The sequence below is a fragment of the Hippopotamus amphibius genome, chromosome 8, assembly GCF_030028045.1.
Source record: "Hippopotamus amphibius kiboko isolate mHipAmp2 chromosome 8, mHipAmp2.hap2, whole genome shotgun sequence".
In the NCBI taxonomy this organism is placed as follows: domain Eukaryota; kingdom Metazoa; phylum Chordata; class Mammalia; order Artiodactyla; family Hippopotamidae; genus Hippopotamus; species Hippopotamus amphibius.
The window spans coordinates 53,362,647-53,383,583 of NC_080193.1; the positions used below are offsets into that span (position 1 = coordinate 53,362,647).

Consider the following 20,937-nt stretch of genomic DNA (forward strand, 5'->3'; position numbering starts at 1 on the left):
ATTTCCAGTTTTGTTTCTTCTTTTACCCAAGGGTTGTTTAGAAGTGATTTTTTAGTTTCCACATATCAATTTGCTAAGATTTTTTTCGTGGCCTATCAGATGATCTTAAAGGATGTTCCATGTGCACTTGAGAAGAATGTGTATTCTGCTAGTGTTGACAGAATGTTCTGTATATCTATTAAGTCCCTTTGTTCTAAAGTGTGGTTCAGTTCCAACATTTCCTTGTTGACTGTCTGTCTGGATGATCTATCTATTGGTGACAGAGATGTATTGAAGCCCCTATAATTACTGTATTGTTGTCTATTTGTCCCTTAATATCTGTTATTATTGGCTTAATATATTTTGGTGCTCGGGAGTTGGGAGCCTATCTATTTACAATATTATATCTTCTATTTAATTATTTTATTAAAGTATAGATAATTTCCAATGTGTTAGCTTCAAAAATATAGAAAAGGGATTCAGTTACACAAATATACTGTTTTTTATATTATATATATATATATTCTTTTCCAGATTCTTTTCCATTATAGGTTGTTACAAGATATTGACTATAGTTCCCTGTGCTATACAGTAGATCCTTGTTTTTTGTTTTTTAATGTATTTTATATATAGGAGTGTGTATATGTTAATCCCAATCTCCTAATTTATCTCCCCCCACTCTCCACTATCCCCTTTGGTAACCATAAGTTTGTTTTTTATGTCTATGAGTCTTTTTCTGTTTTGTAAATGAATTTATTTGTACTATTTTTTAAAGTACAAATTTATTTGTACTACTTATTTCCACAAATAAGTGATATCATATGATATGTCTTTGTCTAACTTACTTCACTTAACATGATAATCTCTATGTCCATCTATGTTCCTGCAGATGGCACTTGATTTTTTAATGGCTGAGTAATATTCCATTTTATGTATGTATACACACTACATCTTTTTTTTTAAGTAAGTAAATTTATTTTTTTATTTATTTTATTGGCTGCGTTGGGTCTTTTTGCTGTGCACAGGCTTTCTTTTTTAGTTGCAATGAGTGGGGGCTACTCTTCATTGTTATGCGTGGGCTCCTCATTGCTGTGGCTTCTCTTGTTTCACAGCACAGGCTCTAGGCGCATGGGCTTCAGTAGTTGCAGCACATGGGCTCAATAGTTGTGGCTCACAGGCTCTAAAGTGCAGGCTCAGTAGTTGTGGCACACAGGCTTAGTTGCTCTGGCATTTGGGATCTTCCTGGAGCAGGGATCGAACCCGTGTTCCCTGCATTGGCAGGCGGATTCTTAACCACTGTGCCACCTAGGAAGCCCCTACATCTTCTTTACCTATGTATCTGTTGATGGACATTTAGGTTGTTTCTATGTCTTGGGTATTTTAAATAGTGTTGCTATGAACATTGGGGTAAAAGTATGCTTTCAAATTACAGTTTTTGTCTTTTCCAGATATATGCCTAGGAATGAGATTACTGGATCTTATGGTAGCTCTATTTTAAGTTTTTTAAGGAATCTTCATACTGTTTTTCATAGTGGTTGTCCCAGTTTACATTACCACTAACAGTGTAGGAGGGTCCCTTTCTCCCCACCCTCTCCAGCATTTATTATTTGTAGACTTTTTGATGATGCCCATTCTGACCATCATGATGTAAGGTGATACCTCATTGCAGTTCTGAATTGCATTTCTGATAATTAGTGATGGTGAGCATCTCTTCATGTGCTTTTTGCCCATCTGTATGTCTTCTTTAGAGAAATGTCTATTTAGGGCTTCTGCCCATTTTTTGACTGTTTGTCTTTATGATATAAAGCTGTATGAGCTGTTTGTATATTCTCAAAATTTAATCTGTTGTGCGTTGCATCGTTTGCAAACATTTTCTCCCACTCTGTAGTTTGTCTTTTTGTTTTATTTCTGGCTTCCTTTGCTCTGCAAAAGTTTTTCAGTTTAATTAGGTCCCATTCATTTACTTTTTATTTGCATTACTCTAGGAGATGGATCCAAAAAAATATTGCTGCATTTTATGTTTAAAGAGTGCTCTGCTTATACCTTCTTGATGTAACAACAACTTTATCATTACACAATGATTTTTTTCATCTCTTGTTACCCTTTCAGCTTGAAATCTATTTTGTCTGATATAAGTATGGCTATGCTTTCCTTCTTTTGGTTTCCATTTGCTTGGAATATCATCTTCCATCATTTCACTTGGAGCCTATGTGTATCTTTAGAGAGCAAATTTGAGTATTCTGTAGGTAGCATATAGTTGGGTCTTATTTTTTCACTCATCTAGTCTTTTGATTGATGGGTTCAATTCATTTACATTTAGGATTTTTTTTTAATATGTAAGGATTTACTACTGCCATTTTATCTTTTTCTTCCTTATTATTTTGTCTCTCCAATGTTTCTTTTTCCTTTTGTTTCTATCTGCCTTTGTAAGTTGTTGGTTTTCCATGGTAATTTGCTCAGTCTCCCCCTTTTTGTTTCACGTGCCTGCTATAGGTTTTTACTTGGTGGTTACCATGAGGTCTACATAAAACATTTCATAGATAAAATGGTCCTTTTCCTGCTGATAGCAATTTATCCTCATTTACCTATAAAGGTTCTATGTTTTACTCTTCCTTTTTTAAAATTATCTAGTTATAATTTGATTACCAAGTTGTAGTAGCTATAATTATTTTTAATGCTCTTTTCCTATATAATAATTCCTATATAATTAAGAGTTTAACATACTATTCTAGAAAAGAATCAGTTTTCAAATTCTGACTACATATGACCTTAATCAGAGTTTTCTGCCCTTCTGTCTTTTCATTTAGGTTTGAAAAACTCCTTTCAAGATTTTGTGTAGGTCAGGTATAGTGATGGTGAACTCCTTCAGCTTCTGTTTCTCTGATAAAGTCTTTATTTCTCCTTCATAAAGGATAATTTAACCGGAGTATTCTTGGCTGTCAATTTTTATCTTTCAATATTTTGAATTTGTCATTCCACTCTCTACTGGCCTGCAGAGTTGCTGCTGAGAAATCTGCTGATAGCCTAATAGGAGTTCCTTTGTAGGTTCATTTCTGTGCTTTCCCCTTGGCTAACTTTAAAATTCCTTATCACTGATTTTTTGACATTTTTTATACCATGTGTCTTGGAGAATGTCATTTTTGCACTGAGATAATAAGGTGTTCTATTAGTTTTGTAGACTTTGTATATCTAGATCCTTTCCACAGGTTTGGGAAGTTCTCAGCTATTATTTCCTTATATAAACTGTCACCCCATTCCCCTTCTCTTCTCCTTCTGGAATATCCTTATTCTTATGTTGGCTTTTCTATTGGAGTCTGATAGCTCTCATAAGATTTCTTCACATTAAAAAAATTGATCTCTGTCCTCTTCTACCCAATTCATTTCTAGTTTTCTATTTTTCAGCTAATTCTCTCTTACATCTGATCTGCTATATTTCTATTGCATTATAATGCATTCTTCTTCTCACTAATCAAGTTTTTTAATTCCAGAATTGCTGCTTGGTTTTTCTTTTAAAAATTTTGACTTATTTGGTAAAGTACTCCTCTTTTTTAATTTTATTCTTGAGATCATCATATTGCCTTTCTGAGTTCTCTTGTAGCTTGTTGAATTTCTCTGTAACAGCTATTTTGAATTCTTAGATTACAATATTCCATGTCTTTTGGTTCAGATGATGGAAAATTATCACTTTCTTTTTGTGATATCATGTTACTGTGATTTCTCATGGTGTTTGACAAAAAGTGTCTCTGCCACTACACTTGAAGTAGTGAACACATGCATGCGCATGTGCGCGTGCGTGCACACACACACAAATGCTGGTGGTAACAAAAAGGGGGGGTGATGGAAAAGTGGCAGGAGGTTTGTACATCACATTTGTGGCTTTCGGTGTGCCTCCAGCCAAGTAGGGGGATCTTCAAGTGGGAAGGTTGTAGAGGATTGCGAGTGGTTCTCCTGCCAGAATCCTGGGGCAGATAGCAGTAGACACTTTTCTTCAGTTCTCTTTGTCTACCTACTTCCTTTTCCTTTCCCTGCTCCCAGTCACTGAGGTGTCTCCTCAAAAAGGGCAGCAGATCCCTCTAGCTGCAGATGTGCAACTGGACAGATACTACTCACTGCTTCTATTCTTTACTCATTCTGCCAAAAAGGTTGTGCCACCCAACCCTGGACCTACTGCTGCCGTTTTGCTGCTGCTGGCTCCAGCACAACTCCTCTTGCTCCACAGCTTCCTCTGTGGTCCAATCCACCCACTTTTGGGTTCACAGATGGATGATCCCTTGGGTTTCCTACTGTGATATGCAGAGGTACTCTTTTTTGGTTATGGATGCCTGATTAATTATAAATCAAAGGAGAAAGAATGCTGATATCACTCTCAGTAATAACTTTAAATATAAGTGGATCAAATTCTTCAAACAAAAGACAGAGACTGGCAGAAATGATAAGAAAAAAAAATATGATCCAACTAGATACTGTTTATAAGAGACTCACTTTGGATCCAAAGACAGAAACAGGTTAAAAGTGAAAGGATGGAAAAGGATCTTCCATACAAACAGTAACCAAAGAAAGCAGAGGTAGCTATAATCATATTAGAGAAAACAGAATTATTTAAATCAAAAAAAGGTTACAAAAGACAATGAAAGATATTATATTAAAAGATTCAACAGAACAAGAAGGTATAATAATAATAAACATTAATGTATTTAATAACAGGATATCAAAATATATGAAGCAAAAAATGACAGAAGAAATAGACTGTTTTAAAATAATAGTTGGAAACTTCAACATCTCATTCTCCACAATTGGATAGAAAAGATAGAAAGATAAATACAAAAGCAGAGAACTTTTAGATCTGCTTGGTTTACTGTACTGTTTTCTAAACAACTGGTTTCTAAACAATACAATAAACCAACTAGACCTAACATAAATATACAAAACATTCTCTCCAACGATAACAGGATATACGTACTTCTCAAGTGCACATGGGACAGTCTCCAAGATAGATCATATATATACTAGGCTATAAATCAAGTCAATAGATTTTTTTTTTCTTCCAGTTTTATTGAGATATCATTGATGTACAGCACTTGTATAAGTTAAAGGTGTACAGGATAATGATTTGACTTACATACATCATGAACTGATTGCCACAAGTTTAGTGAACATCCATCATCTCATATAGATATAAAATAAAAGAAAAATATAAATATTTTCCTTGTGATGTGAACTCTTAGGATTTACTCTCTTAACAAATTTCATATGTAATATACAGCAGAGTTATATTTATCATGCTGTAGGTTACATCCCTAGTACTTATTTATCTTATAACTGGAAGTTTGAGTCTTTTGACCACCTTTATTCAACCAGAATCTCTTGAGTAAGGCCTAAACATCTGATTTTTTTTTTTTTTTGGGGGGTACACCAGGTTCAATCATCTGTTTTTATACACATATCCCCGTATTCCCTCCCTTCCTTGACTCCCCCACCTCGGGTCCCCCCCCACCCTCCCTGCCCCAGTCCTCTAAGGCATCTTCCAACCTCGAGTTGGACTCCCTTTGTTATACAACAACTTCCCACTGACTATTTTACAGTTGGTAGTACATATATGTCTGTGCTACTCTCTCGCTTCGTCTCAGTTTCCCCTTCATCCCCCACCCGAAGTCAATAGATATTAAAAAATAGATAATCCTACAAAGTATCTTCTCTGATCATAATGGGATGAAGAAATTTCTCAAATCAACAACCTAACACCTTAAGGAAGTAGAAAAATAAGAACAAACTAAACCCAAAGCTAACAGTAAAAAGGAAACAATAACTATTAGAACAGAGATAAAATAGAGAATAGAAAACTAACAGAGGAAATCAACAAGACCAAGACTTGGTTGTTTGGAAAGATCAACAGAATTAGCAAACTTAGCTAGATGGACTAAGAATAAAAGAGAGGGACTCAAATTACTAAAATCAGAAATGAAATAGGTTATTACTACTGATTCTATAGTAAGACAAAGATTATATAATGAACAATCGTTCACCAACAAATTGGATGGCCTAGATGAAATGGACACATTCCTAAAGGCAAAATAAAATAAAACAAAAAACCCCAAAATCAAAACAAAAAAACAATTCTACCAAAACTGAAACAAAAAGAAAGAAAATATGAATAGACCTATATACCTAGGATAGAGATTAAATCAGTAGTTAACAAAATGACAAAGAAAAGCCCTGGACCTGATGGTTTCATGATGAAGTCTACCAAATATTTAATGAAGAACTATCATCAATCCTTCTCAAACAATTACAAAAAAGTGAATAGGAAAGAACATTTTCTAACTCATTCAATGAGACCAGCACTGCTGGGATAACAAAGCCAGACAGACACTACAAGAAAAATACAAATCAATATCCCTTGCAAATATTGATGAAAAAATTCTCAAGAAAATACTAGCAAGCCATATTCAGCAGCACATTAAAAGGACTATATATGATGACCAAGTGGGATTTATTCCTGAAGTGCAAGGATGGTTCAACATACTAAAATCAATGTAATACACTGTATTAACACAGTGAAGGAGAGGAGACCTGGGAGCAGGTGCCAAGGGCTACCCACACTATCCTGGGAGTGCACAGACCATCACAGCTACTGGGAGACATGGGAGCAGGTGCTGGCTGCTGCCCCTGCTGACCTGAGAATGTGCAGACCACTGATGCTTCTGGGAGACCTGGGAGCAGGTGCCAATTGCTGTCCGCACTGAGTGTGAATGGGCTGCCGCACCTACATATCTCATATCAAGGGGAAAATAGCCAGCACATACTGAGGAAAGAGGCAGCAAGCATCTAAACTAAAAGCCACCCCTTGATTCTGGACAAGATGGAGGAGTAAAAGGACTTGAGCTCACATCCTCTCACAAAAACACCGAAATCACAACTAACCACTGAACAACCATTGAAAATAAAAGACTGGAACCTACCAAAATAGATATTTTCCATCCAAAGACAGAAAAGCCACAATGAGATGGTAGGAGGAGCACGTCTGTGATATAATCAAATCCAATACCTGCTGGGTGAGTGACCCACAAACTGGAAAATAATTATATCACAGAGGTTCTCCCACAGGAGTGAGATTTCTGAGCCCCACATCATGTTCCCCAGCCTGAGGGTCTGGCATTGGGAGGGGGAGTCCCCAGAGCATTTGGCTTTGAAGGTCAGTGGGGCTTGAGTGCAGAAGCTCCACAGGACTGGGGGGAAAAGAGACTCCACTCTTGGAGGCTGCACATGAGATTTCATGTGCACTGGGACCCAGCACAAAGCAACGATACCATAGGAGCCTGGGTTAGATGCACCTGTGGGTTTTGGAGGGTCTGCTGGGGAGGTGGGGGCTGGCTGTGGCTAAACTATGGGGGCAAGGTCACTGGTGGTAGAGGACCCAGGGAATATTGATTGGTGTTAAGTTCTCCTGGAGGTCACCATTTTGGCACCAAGAACTGGCCCTACCCAACAAGCTACAGGCGCTAGTGCTGGGACACCTGAGGCCAAACAACCAGCCTCACCCACCAGCAGACAGGCTTCCCAAAGATATATTGTGCTCACAGCCACCTCTAAACACACCCCTTGATGCAGCCCTTCCCACCAGAGGCCCCAGGACCAACCTCACCCACCAAAGGGTAGACACCAGAAGCAAGAGGAGCTACGATCCTGCAGCCTGTGGAAAGGAAACCACAAATAGAAAATTAGACAAAAATGAGATGGTAGAGAAGTATGCTCCAGACAAAGATTAAAAACCCACGAGAACAACTAAGTGAAGTAGAGATAGGCAATCTACCTGAAAAAGAATTTAGAGCAATGATAGTAAAGATGATCCAAGATCTTGGAAAAAGAATGGAGGCACAGATTGAGAAGACAGAAGAAAGGTTTAACAAATAGCTAGAATATTTAAACAGAGATGAATAATAAAATAACTGAAATGAAAAATACACTAGTAGAAATAAATAGCAGAATAAATGAGGCAAAAGAACGAGTGGGGTGAAAGAGTGGTAGAAATCACTGACATGGAACAGAGTAAAGAAAAAAGAATTAAAAAAAAAACACGAGGACAGTCTCAGAGATCTCTGGGACATTAAATGCACCAACATTTGCATTACAGGGGTCCCAAAAGGAGAAGAGAGGGATAAAGGGCCTGAGAAAATATCTGAAGAGAGTATAGCTGAAAATTTCTCTAACATAAGTAAGGAAACACTGCAATCCAGGAAGTTCTGAGAGTCCCATACAAGATAAATCCAAGGAGGAACATGCAGAGACACATATTAATCAAACTGACAAATATTAAAGACAAAAAATATTAAAAGCAATAGGGAAAAAGCAACAAATAACATATAAAAGAATCCCCAGAAGGTTATCAGCAGATTTTTCAGCAGAAACTCTGCAGGGCAGAACAGAGTGGCATGATGTATTTAAAGTGATGAAAGGGAAAACCCTACAACCAAGAATACTCTACCCAGCAAGGCTCTCATTCAGATTCAGTGGAGAAATCAAAAGCCTTACAGACAAGCAAAAGCTAAAAGAATTCAGTACCACCAAACTAGCTTTATGATAAATCCTAAAGGAACTTCTCTAGGTGGAAAAGCAAAGGCCACAACTAGAAACAAGAAAATTACAAATGGAAAAGCTAACCAGTAAAGGCAAACATAAAGGTAGGAAATCATCCACATGCAAATATGATATCAAAACAGCAATCGTGAGGAGAGTACAAATGAAGGATATTGGAAATGCACTGGAAATTAAGAGAACAGTAACAATCTTGTAGGTATATAGACTGGTATATCAAAACCTCATGGTAACGGCAAACAAACATCTACAATAGATACATACACAAAGAAGCAATCTGAACACAACATTAAAGATAGTCATCAAATCACAAGAGAACAAAAGAGGAAGGGACAAAATAAGATGCAGAAAAACAAATCCAAAACAATTAACAAAATGGCAATAAAATATACATATTGATCATTACCTTAAATGTAAATGGATTAAATGCTCCAACCAAAAGACATATACTGGCTGAATAGATACAAAAACAAGACCTGTATATATGCTATCTACAAGAGACCCACTTCAGATCCAGGGACACATACAAATTGATACTGAAGGGATGGAAAACGGTATTCCATGCAAATGGAAATCAAAAGAAAGCTGGAATAGCAATACTCATATCAGACAAAATAGACTTTAAAATAAAGACTGTTACAAGAGACAGAGAAGGACACTACACAGTGATCAAGGAATCAATCCAAGAAGAAGATATAACAATTGCAAATATATATGCACCCCAAATAGGAGAACCTCAATATATAGGGAAAATGGTAACAGCCATAAAAGGAGAAATCAACAGTAACACAATGATAGTGGGGGGTCTTTACCATTCCACTTTCATCAATGGACAGATCATCCAGACAGAAAATCAATAACAAAACACAGGCCTTAAATGACACATTAGACCAGATGGATTTAATTGATGTTTATAGGACATTCCATCCAAAAGTAGCAGAGTACACTTTCTTCTCAAGCGCACATGGAACATTCTCCAGGATGGATCACATCTTGGATTACAAATCAAGCCTTGGTAAATTTAAGAAAACTGAATGTCTTCTGACCACAACACTATCAGATTAGAAATCACAGGAAAAAAATTGTAAAAACACATACACATAGAGGCTAAACAATATGTTACTAAATAATCACTTAAGAAATAAGAGAGAAAATTAAAAAAAATACCTAGAGACAAATGACAGTGAAAACATGACGATCCAAAACCTATGGGACACAGCAAAAGCAGTTCTAAGAGGAAAGTTTACAGCAATACAATCTTACCTCAGGAAACAAGAAAAATCTCAAACACCTAAACATACACCTAAAGCAACTAGAGAAAGAAGATCAAAGAAAAACCAAAGTTTGTAGAAGGAAAGAAATCATAAAGATCAGAGCAGAAATAAATGAAACTAAAAGGTGGTTCCTTGAAAAGATAAATGAAACTGATAAACCTTTAGCTAGACTTATCAAGAAAAAAGGGAGGAGTCAAATCAATAAAATTAGAAATGAAAAAGAAGTTACAGCTAACACCACAGAAAGACAAAGGATCATAAGTGGCTACCACAAATGACTATGTGCCAATAAAATGCACAACCTAGAAGAAATGAACAAATTCTTAAAAAGGTACAAACTTCCAAGACTGAACCAGGAAGAATAGACAATATGAACAGACCAATCACAAATACTGAAATTGAAACAATGATTTAAAAACTTCCAACAAACAAAATTCCAGGACCAATGCCTTCACAGGCAAATTGCATCAAACACTTAGAGAAGAGTTAACACCTATCCTTTTGAAAGTCTTCCAAGAAATTGCAGAGGAAAGAACATTCCCAAGCTGTTTCTACAAGGCCACAATCACTGTGATACCAAAGCCAGACAAAGATATCACAAATAAATTATAGGCCAGTATACTGATGAACATAGACACAAAAATACTCAGCAAAATACTTGCAAACCAGATCAAAAAACATATTAAAAGGATCATACATCATGATGAAGTGCAGTTTCCCAGGGGATTCTTCAATAGCTGCAAATCAATCAGTGTGATACACCACAATAACAAAATGAACAGTAAAAGCCATGTGATCATCTCAACAGATGCAGAAAAAGCTTTTGACAAAATTCAACACCCATTTATGATCAAAACTCTCCAGAATGTGGGCACAGAGGGAACCTAACTCAACATAATAAAGGCCATATATGACAAATCCACAGTTAACATCATTCTCAATGGCAAAAAGCTGAAAACATTCCCTCTAAGATCAAGGACAAGAGAAGGATGTCCACTGTTGCCACTTTTATTCAACATAGTTTTGGAAGTCCTAGCCATGGCAATCAGAGAAGAGAAAGAAATAAAAGGAATCCAAATTGGAAAAGAAGTTAAACTGTCACTGTTTGCAGATTACATACTATACATAGAAAATCCTAAAGATGCTACCAGACAACTACTAGAACTCATCAATGAATTGGGTAAAGTTGCAGTATACAAGTTAATACACAGAAATTGCTTGCATTCCTATACACTAACAATGAAGGATCAGAAAGGGAAATTAAGGAAACAGTCTCATTTACCATCAAATCAAAAAGAATAAAATACCTGGGAATAATCTACCCAAGGAGGCAAAAGACCTGTACTCTGAAAACTATAAAACACTGATGAAGGAAATCAAAGATGACACCAACAGATGGAGACATACACCAGGTTTTTGGATTGGAAGAATCAATATTGTCAAAGTGACTAAACTACACAAGGCAATCTACAGATTCAATGCAATCCCTATCAGGTTACCAATGGCATTTTTCACAGAACTAGAACAAAAAGTTTAAAATTTGCATGGAAACACAAAAGACCCCAAATAGCCAAAGCCATCCTGAGAAGGAAAAACGGAGCTGTAGGAATCAGGCTCCCTAACAACAGACTACACTACAAAGGTACAGTAATGAAAACAGTATGGTACTGGTGCAAAAACAGAAATATAGATAAATGGAACTGGATAGAAAGCCCAGAAATAAACCCACACACCTATGGTCACCTAATCTATGACAAAGGAAGCAAGAATATACAATGGAGAAAAGACATTCTCTTCAATAAGTTGTGCTGAGAGAACTGGACAGCTACATGTAAAAGAATGAAATCAGAACATTCTCTAACACCATACACAAAAATGAACTCAAAATGGATCAAAGACCTAAATGTAAGGCTGGAGACCATAAAGCTCCTAAAAGAAAACATAGCAGGACTCTTTGACATAAATCACAGCAATATCTTTTTAGACCCACCTCCTAGAGTATTGAAAATAAAAACAAAAATAAACAAATGGGACCTTAATTAAACTTAAAATCTTTTGCACAGCAGAGGAAACCATAAACAAAATGAAAAGACAGCCCTCAGAATGGGAGAAAACATTTGCAAATGAAGCAACCAACAAGGGATAATCTCCAAAAGAAACAGCTCATGCAGCTCAATACAAGAAAACCAAAGAACCCAATCAAAAAATGGGCAGAAGAATACCTCCACATTTGTTCTTCTTTCTCAAGATTGCTTTGGCTGTTTGGGGTCATTTATGGTTCCATACAAATTTTAGGATTTTGTTTTATTTCTGTGAAAATGCCATTGGAATTCTGATAGAGACTGCATTGAATCTGTAGATTGCTTCAAGTAGTATGGATATTTTAACAATATTAATTTGGTCCATGAACATGGAATTTTTTCTTTTTTCTTTTTTTTTTTTAATATGGAATTTTTTCAATTTGTTTGTGTCTTCTTCAATTTCTTTCACCAAAGACTTGTAGTTTTAGTGTACAAACCTTTCACATCCTTGGTTAAATATATTCCTCACTATAAATTCTTTTGTTGCTCTTATAGCATGTTTAACTGATTGAAATTTTGAAACCTGGCAAAGAGAGAAACCATCTTCATGGGTCATTTCACCTCAAACCATCATACAGTTCCTCCACCTGAGAATTTTGTCCCTAGAATTACCACTTTAGTTTGATCTAAAGAGCAAGCGCCACTCAAATCTGACCTACTTAGACCAAAGTCTCACTCGCAAACACTTCATGCTGGACGAAAAGCAGCGTGCTGGCTTCTCAGCTCTCAACTGTGAGAAATCCTAGGTTACCCTGGCAATGAGGCAGAAAACTGCAAAGAGCCTGACCAGCAAAGCAGAAAAGAGGCCAAAGAAAGACCAACTAATTTATAAAATGAACAATACCATTTGATCTCATACAGTGAAATACTATAAACTTAAATAAAAACTCTAGAAGGAAGATTCATGATTCTATAATGTTTATCTTTTACCACTCTTATTTTTGAATATCAATTACATTTTAATATTACCCTTGCACTGTTTTTAACATATATCCCCATCTGATCATGTTTTAATATAAAGTGTTTTATCATCATCATTCCTTTTAAAAGAGGTTCCAGGAATATACTTTTAATAAAAAAGGATTTTAAAAACAGAAAATGATAACGAGAAGACAAAGGGTGCTTTGACAGTAAGCCTAGTTTTATGCATTAAAACAAATTAAAAAATGAAGTTTAAGTTGCATTTTATGTTTTCAGTTTTTAAACATTTTAAACAATCACTTTAGCCAGAACCCTTGAATTGTCCACAAATGCCATGGGTCCAATTAGCTTATTTTCAAAAGCATCTTTTCAATAGTGACAACTGGCTAAGAAATAAAAGAGAAGACAACACTCAAAATGTGTACCCAAAGCCCATTTTGCAGGCATTTAGTGAACAAGTCTCTCTTGCATACTAAGGAGTCAGGTCACGATTGGCCCAGAATTCCTGAATAATGATGATTTGCCTCCAAAATTTCCCTTATGGTTTCACAATGTTCCATTTAGATGCACAGCAGTCCAGAGCCAATACTAATCCAACAGCATTTTTCAAGTAATTGAGAATATATTTTTCAAAAACAATATGCATAATACGGTGATTAAGGTATAGTCAGGGGAATTGAAAGCTTAACAAAACCTTACCGAAACATAATTGAAAGTCTGCATGAAATCAAGAAGATCATAGAAATATTTAGTATTGTATCTCAGTTTATGTTAAGTACTTCCAAAAGGTACTGAGCACAAAAAGCATTTAACATGAAAAGGGAAGTTGAATTCTTGATTTTTGTTCTGAAAATTTTCACTCTTAAAATATTAGACAAACACACAAAAAATTATGTTGAATTCTCCACATATAAACCACGTCATCCATTCAAAAATGTTTTTATACTTCATTTCTTTACCAAAAATCGTGTGATGTCCGATCCATGCTTTGATGCTAGAGATTGTCTTCTCACCTGGCTTCTTTCCTTGGCTTGTCTGGCAGTTCTCTAAATTAAAAAAAAAAAAAAAAAGCATGTGTACACGTTAGAAAAAAAAAGTACTGGCTACAGAAACTTAAAAACTTTGTATTCTGTTAGTCTGGAAAAATCTACATTATCATCACACTCATTTACCAGTGCTTTGCCATTGGCAGGGGGGAGGGAGGGGTGCAGTTACTAAGCCGTAAGCAGAGGATTCTAGTAGCTCTGAGGTTATAGGTTCACTTAGGACCAGATGCTGAGGAGAAAATGCACAGCTTTGGGGGCTGTCTTTCTACCCAGTGAGATGGTAAATACCTCATTTGGGGACTAGGGGAGGCCATGATTCCCCTCACCCACGTGGGAATTTCCCAGAGTGCAGTGCGTGCAGGGCCCACCCACCTCCTGTTCTCTGGGCTCTGAAGCCTTTCCCAGCCATGCCAACACACACACACACACACACACACACACACACACACACACACACACACAACGAGAGAGACAGAACAGAACTGAATTCTGCTGCTCCCACAAATAAAATCTTTCATGAGACTCTGAAAAAGTGATTACAGAAGGTACAGCATTCTCTTTTGCTATATCTTAATTTACTTATAGGTCTTGAATGTGCTAATAATTTGCACAGCTGAGAAATCAGATGACTTTTTTCCCAGCTAAAGGCCATGTACTCGTGAAGTGATCCAGGTGGAGGCAGGAAGGAGAGAAAAAAAAAGTTAAAACTAAAAACAAAACAAATAAACAAAAAGCTCTGCTTATGACATGATCCCATTTATGTCAAAATTATGTTTGAGAAGAAACTGAGGAATCTGAACTATTAAAAGGAGGCTAAGAACGTGCTCATACGATACGAACACTGGCAAAGGATGTGAACAGTTCTCGAAAGTGTAAATACAATGGCTAGCATTTTTTACAGACAACCAGGGTCTTTAATAAACACAATTCTCTCACCACATTAGCAGGGCAGTTCATCAGCCACTCCCATTCACTGCCGGGGTAGAAGGAGCATATCTGAGCACAAGCCTTTGGTGAACATCTTGGAGATAAATTCCTCCAGTTTCAAAAACATCCAAACAGTTAACTCAGGGATTTTACATCTGAGAATCTACCTTAAGGAACAACCTCAAAATGTAAAACGCAGTTTGTATGCAAAATACAGCGCTGGGTCGCACTGTGTGTATGAACCAGCACATGTACGCTGCTCTGATACTCATCAGTATGGGAACAGCTGGATAAGCCACAGTAGAGGCGTACTCAACAGAGTAATCTGCAGGCATTTTAGATGATAAACAGTGTGGATGCTTGCATTGGAAAGTGGGAAAATGCTTCAATTTTGCTTATGGAAAAAAGTTGGATACAAAGTTGCATATTGAATGTATGCTTCTCTCTGCAATTATATCTCAACAGGTAGATCCTGTGACCTTTTGCTGAACTATTAAAAATTCAGTTAAAAATCTGTTAAAAATTCATCCTAGTTGACAGACGGTATTATGTCATTTTTTCCCTCTCATTTTAAGCAATAGGTAATTGCTCCAAGACGTACTAAGATTAACAGGTTTCATATTTAGGTCAGCAGTGTAATGTTTGCATGTTGAACTGAGTTGGTCCCAGAGATAATTTATTAATGTTCTCAGATAATTCAGGACATATTTAGCTGCAAATGCAAACACATGTCACTGCCCCAGTTCACTGAACTTCTAGTTTGAGGCTCTGGGTCTTTTCAAGGCAGTGTAAGTTGTATTCATTTTCTTCTAGGTGGTGGTGAAAATTTCGTGGTCCTAGAATGAATCGAAAGGGAAGCCGTTTCTTTTTCATCTGTGACTGAGAATGTGCACAGGCCTCAGGAGAAAACTCAAGTGTTAGGTGATGAAAAGAATAAAATACATCTTGGATCCCAGACCAGGGATATAGATTCACCCACGTAATCTTCCACACCTGCATGCACAATTTTCAATTTGATGTCTCAGGATGGAGTCAATTGTGTCTGTGAGCTTCACTGACCTCTTTGTGACAGACAGTGCAGAGGGTCTGCAGGTTGTCCAGGGAGCACTGTCCTCCTCCACCAGACACTGGCTTGATGTGGTCCACCTGCCAGAAATGCCCTTCCCCTGGGTTTCGTATCATTTCATTAAGCTGCAATAAGAACACAAGATCAGCGATTTTCAACACACACTGTGAGAACTGTTGGGTTTGCATTGTGCAATCATGTTTACACAGCAAAATCACAGGAAAAATACATTAGGATGGTTTTTCATAGCTTTTATTGTGAGTAGGAAAAACCCTTTAGGTTAGCAATTTGAAAGCAATAAAAAATGTTTCTGAAAAAGGTTTCTTTTCCCCTTATCTAACCCATTTTGAAAAAAATTACAAGCAAGTTTAAAATACCAAGCCTCCTAACAGATTGGGAAAAATCAGTTGCTTCTGCACCTTTGAGCTAGTTTATATAGTCACTAAAACAAAACTGAGACAAAATTAAGAACAGATTAGAAATGAAAAAATTCTGAATATAACTGACTCAGTCTTTAATTGTTGACCTAAATGCATTTGTTACTATACCAATGGCAGTTTAATTTTTTTTTTTTTGGTTGCATTGGGTCTTTGTTGCTGCATGCAGGCTTTCTCTAGTTGTGGTGAGCGGGGGCTACTCTTCGTTGCGGTGCATGGGCTTCTCAGTGCGGGAGCTTCTTTTGTTGTGGAGCACGGGCTCTAGGCACGTGGGCTCAGTAGTTGTGGCACATGGGCTTAGTTGCTTCACAGCATGTGGGATCTTCCTGGACCGGGGCCTGAACCTGTGTCCCCTGCATTGGCAGGCGGATTCTTAACCACTGCACCACCAGGGAAGTCCTGACAGTTTAATATTAATAGTGATTACCCAGAACTTCTATGCTATCACCTGGGAACCTCCTAGGTTACATGGACTGGAATCAAATTTCTAGAACAGACCTCTATACCTTACATATTTGGAATAAACAAAGATGTTTATTTAAAGCAGCCACTATTTAGGCCAGTCCATATATACATACTTTATATTTAACCAATGATGACCTACATTCAAACGGGATGTACTTTAGCTTTTTATCTGAGGTAGTAAAACCAGCTCACAACATAGCAGTGTAGAGTGGTTTAAATATCACAAAGATGAGTGTGTAGGTTGTTTTTATTTCCTTCGTCTTGAACAAGGAAGATATTATAATCAACTTCAAGGCTGTTGGCCATGGGAACCTGTGATACAGGTCTAAAGAGCTTTAGGAAAGTTGTCAAGCCCAAGGATGGTGCAGGGACCTTAACAACAGTCTGGCTCAAGTGCAGCCCCAGGAAGCAGCAAATTGGAGCAGTAAACTCAGTCCACCTGAACACTGTTATGGATGAACTTTCTCTTCTATACTTAACTTCCCAATTTCTGTTAGAAGATATATAATGGTTGTTATTTTTGAAGCTGGCATTGTTAGAGGCGATTTCATATGGCAGTCTTGTGCATCGAGCAAATGGCATGTTCTTAGAAAAAAAATTCATTTTGGTTCTATCTTTTGTAACCAATTCTTTTGCGTCAAGCAGTCTCCATTCTGACAGATTCTTGATCCAGAAGGTACTTCTTTATTCTTCCCAGTAATTCTAAACCACTTGGGGCCAGTCTTCAACATCCTAAACTCACCTCCAGAAAGAATCACTCCCTCTCCCACTGGACAACCCATCCAGGCCCTGTGGTGCTCCTCATCCTCTGAGCGCTTCTCTTTCAGATGTACACTATGTTACCTCTGCACTCCTGGACAGACTGCTTTCAAGATGTTCTTGAGTCATTTCATTGAGTGTCTTCTGGAAGCTTCCACATGGAGGCAGCAGACAGTAACTGGAGTCTGGCTGACACTTCCAGGATGGGTGTTACATGTCCCTGACCAATTAGACCAAAGGATCTTTCAGGAACTCTGGATAACATTAGGGGAAGAGTGTATTTCCCTAGCTCTCAAAGTCATGCTAATTCATCTTTGCAGAAATGCTTCTTAATTAATTTTGTCATAATTCAGCAATATTAGGTAAATAAAAATATAAGATTTGACTACCTGCGTGGAACTTATCCAATATTTTAGTAGACAGAGAGTGATTTTTTAAAACTAAGCTTAGTACAAAATGACACATTTTGCTCCAGCTTGAAATTTAGAACTGATTAGTTAACAACATTGGAAATCCAACTGAGTTTTGGCTATCAAAGTGAATATTGAAAATAGTGTGCTAAGAATAGTATTTTCGTCATGAATTATATCTTACAGTGGGATGAACATATATGTTTCCTTCTCATTGTAAGGACTACATTTTGGGGGTTATCTGTTTACCACTTTGTCATTCAACAGTAACATCAGGAAAAGTGGAACAACCAGACCATAAGGGCCTCTCAATGCAGTGTACCATCTGTTAAGATTTCTTCCCAAAATAATCTTATCAGAATCTAATTAAACCTCTAGATCTCATAACCATTATTCAGGAAATCAAGGGGATAGAGAAGCATGTCAAACATCATCATGAGGATACAGGGAGACAAATCCAGAATGTGGAAATTCCTAAAGGCAAATGATCCAGTTTCTTTAACAATCAATGGTGTTAAAAAAAGGGATGCAGTGATATTACAGATTAAATGGAAAGTAAAAGGCGTAATGACCAAATGCAATGTGTGGGTCATATTTTGATCCTAATTTGAACAAAGCAATTGTAAAAAGACATTTTTGAGACAATCTGGGAACATGGACTTATAATTGCAGAATTATAATTGTGTTGGGTGTGATAATGGATATTGGGATACGGGATTATATTTAAAAGAGTGAAAGACCTATGATAAACCATAATGGAAAAGAATATTTTAAAAAAAGAATGTGTATGTATAACTGAGTCACTTTGCTGTAGAGCAGTAATTAACACAACACTGTAAATCAACTAAACTTCAAAAATTAAAAAATAAATAAAAAGCAAAAGAGAAAGAAAAAGGGGGTGTGGGGACAGAGAAAGAAAGTCTTCATCTGTGAGAGATACATAATGAAAGTACCTAAGGGTGAAATGAAATGCTGTCTGGAATTTGCTGTAAAATAATTCCAGGAGAGAAAAGGAATTGAGGTGAGCGACAGATGAAAATGAATGGCAAAATGTTGACAACTGGTAAAGCTGGGTGACAGGTATGTGAGTTCATCATTCTACTTTTGTATAGGTATTTGAAAATTCCCATAGTAAAAGTTTACAAAAAGAAAGTTAATGAGTCAACATTCATCACTCAGTGCAATGCTGCCTTCTATCAGTCACATGATTAAAATTTACCTGTTCTAATGGGAGCTTTGAGGTCCAGGTAACATCCAGGAGATTCTTCCTCTGATTTTTAGGGGCATCTCTCAGATGTAAAAAGAGTTCTTGTGCATTCAGATTACACAGCTGACACACACCATGTTCAATTTCAAATACTTTGGCTCGCAGGTAACTGTTATTAGATCGAATCCAAAACTCCTCCTGACATTTCAGAGAGCAAAACCGTGAATCCCAAGCATTTGCTTCATGCTCTTGCTTAGTCTGGCAAGTGGGTTGCTGACAGTGAAGACAAAGTGGATTTCCTTCATAATCCACAGCTTGCAAATAGCCTCTGGATGTAGAAGGCTTCGCTGTGAGATCAGCCTGGGCTGTGCAGGGATTTAGAAATGGGACACATGCTCCATCTTCAAGAAATTCTCTAGAATGAGCAAAACACTGAATAGGTAACTAATGAAGGCTTACTCTATTCTAAATAATTGTTACTTCATTTAAAAATCTTCAAAGTTTCTATATCAATAAACAGTAAACATAGGGCCCACAGATTTTGATTCAGTGTGGAAATGAAATAGCTATAGTCAGCACTCTCTTCCATTCCAAGTAAAAGAAAGAACGGTGTGTTCAAAAACATGAACTTGAATATAAACATGCTGCCTCTCCTGGGAACTTAGATGTCTTCAAGTTACACAATCAGACTCTGGGACATCTGGAGAAGATGGAGAAGTTAGAAAATGCTTCTTTAGGCTGGGGAAGGACAGGCTAATGGAAAGCCCCAGCTAAAGTCAGTGACTACCGTGCTCTCTCAATGAGCCGGGTCACACATCTCATTAGGACCGAGAGCTGTTACCAAGGCTTCCATGAACACTCTCTTCCAGCTTCTGCTGGCCTTCAGGAGACAGATTATTCACATCCATTAAGTGACACAGCCAGGGAGCTACCAGTACTGACAGGAATTAGAACAGGAGACTAGCTAAATACATGCCTCCTACGGGTAAACTCAGAGTTGACAGAATTAAAATTAGAGATGAAACATGGTAGGACATAGGCTCAATTTGTTAGAATAAAAGGAAAAGGTACATTACTCAATTATGCTGAAAAGCCCTACATGGGAATTACAGTAGCAACTTTGCTTATTTTCCATGGCTGTTTGTTAGAAGTGTTAAAAGAAAAACTTTTTATGACAGAACTCAAGACGGGGCAGGGTGGGGAGAGCGCCCAGATCTGAGGTCAGTTCTTCTAGCATCTAGTGGCCTGGGGCAGGTCACTTGACCCACCTGGCCTTAGGAACCTTCTTTATCTCTAATTTCTAAGATGAGGGCATCAGGAGCTTCACAGGGTTGCTTAGGAGGATAGAGGAGCTATTATATTGTGAAAGCTTTTTGTAACCTGTAAAGTGGCCACACAAAGGTAAAGTGTTATTACAAAAATGAATGCATAAATTTAAAGGAATAGTCTTAGTACTGCTATGCCCGACAAGTAAAAAACCCCTTACTTTGTAGAGGAGTGCCCTGGCCTGGACCCCTTTGTGATCAGACGGACATGGCCCCCATCATTCTTCACCTTTTCCATCGAGGCTGCAGCAACATCTTCTTTGGTTATGTATCTAAAACAAATGCATGTAAAGTAGATTTCCTCTCTCTCCTATAAGAATTTCTCTGTCATGTTCACATTGCTTCTTGCAAAAGCAATAAGAGAAAAAGCAAAATATAAGTCTATTCATTGTGCTAATACTTAAATTAAGGAATGAAATTTTCTCCCTCTACGTTGGTCTCCATGTGT

At 37.2% G+C, this 20,937-nt stretch overlaps 1 protein-coding gene across 1 annotated transcript in view; it reads right to left on the reverse strand.

The window, feature by feature from the left end:
• Positions 1–12,870: 12,870 nt before the first annotated feature.
• ZRANB3 (zinc finger RANBP2-type containing 3) overlaps positions 12,871–20,937 on the reverse strand; it is a 97,218-nt gene continuing 89,151 nt past the window's right edge. Inside the window, exons 15-18 of the mRNA XM_057746767.1 lie at positions 20,651–20,761; positions 19,177–19,579; positions 15,880–16,011; positions 12,871–13,893 (exon numbers count right to left, since the gene is read on the reverse strand). Coding sequence (XP_057602750.1) covers positions 13,795–13,893; positions 15,880–16,011; positions 19,177–19,579; positions 20,651–20,761 — 745 coding nt within the window. The 3' untranslated portion in view covers positions 12,871–13,794. The remainder of the gene's footprint in view (positions 13,894–15,879; positions 16,012–19,176; positions 19,580–20,650; positions 20,762–20,937) is intronic.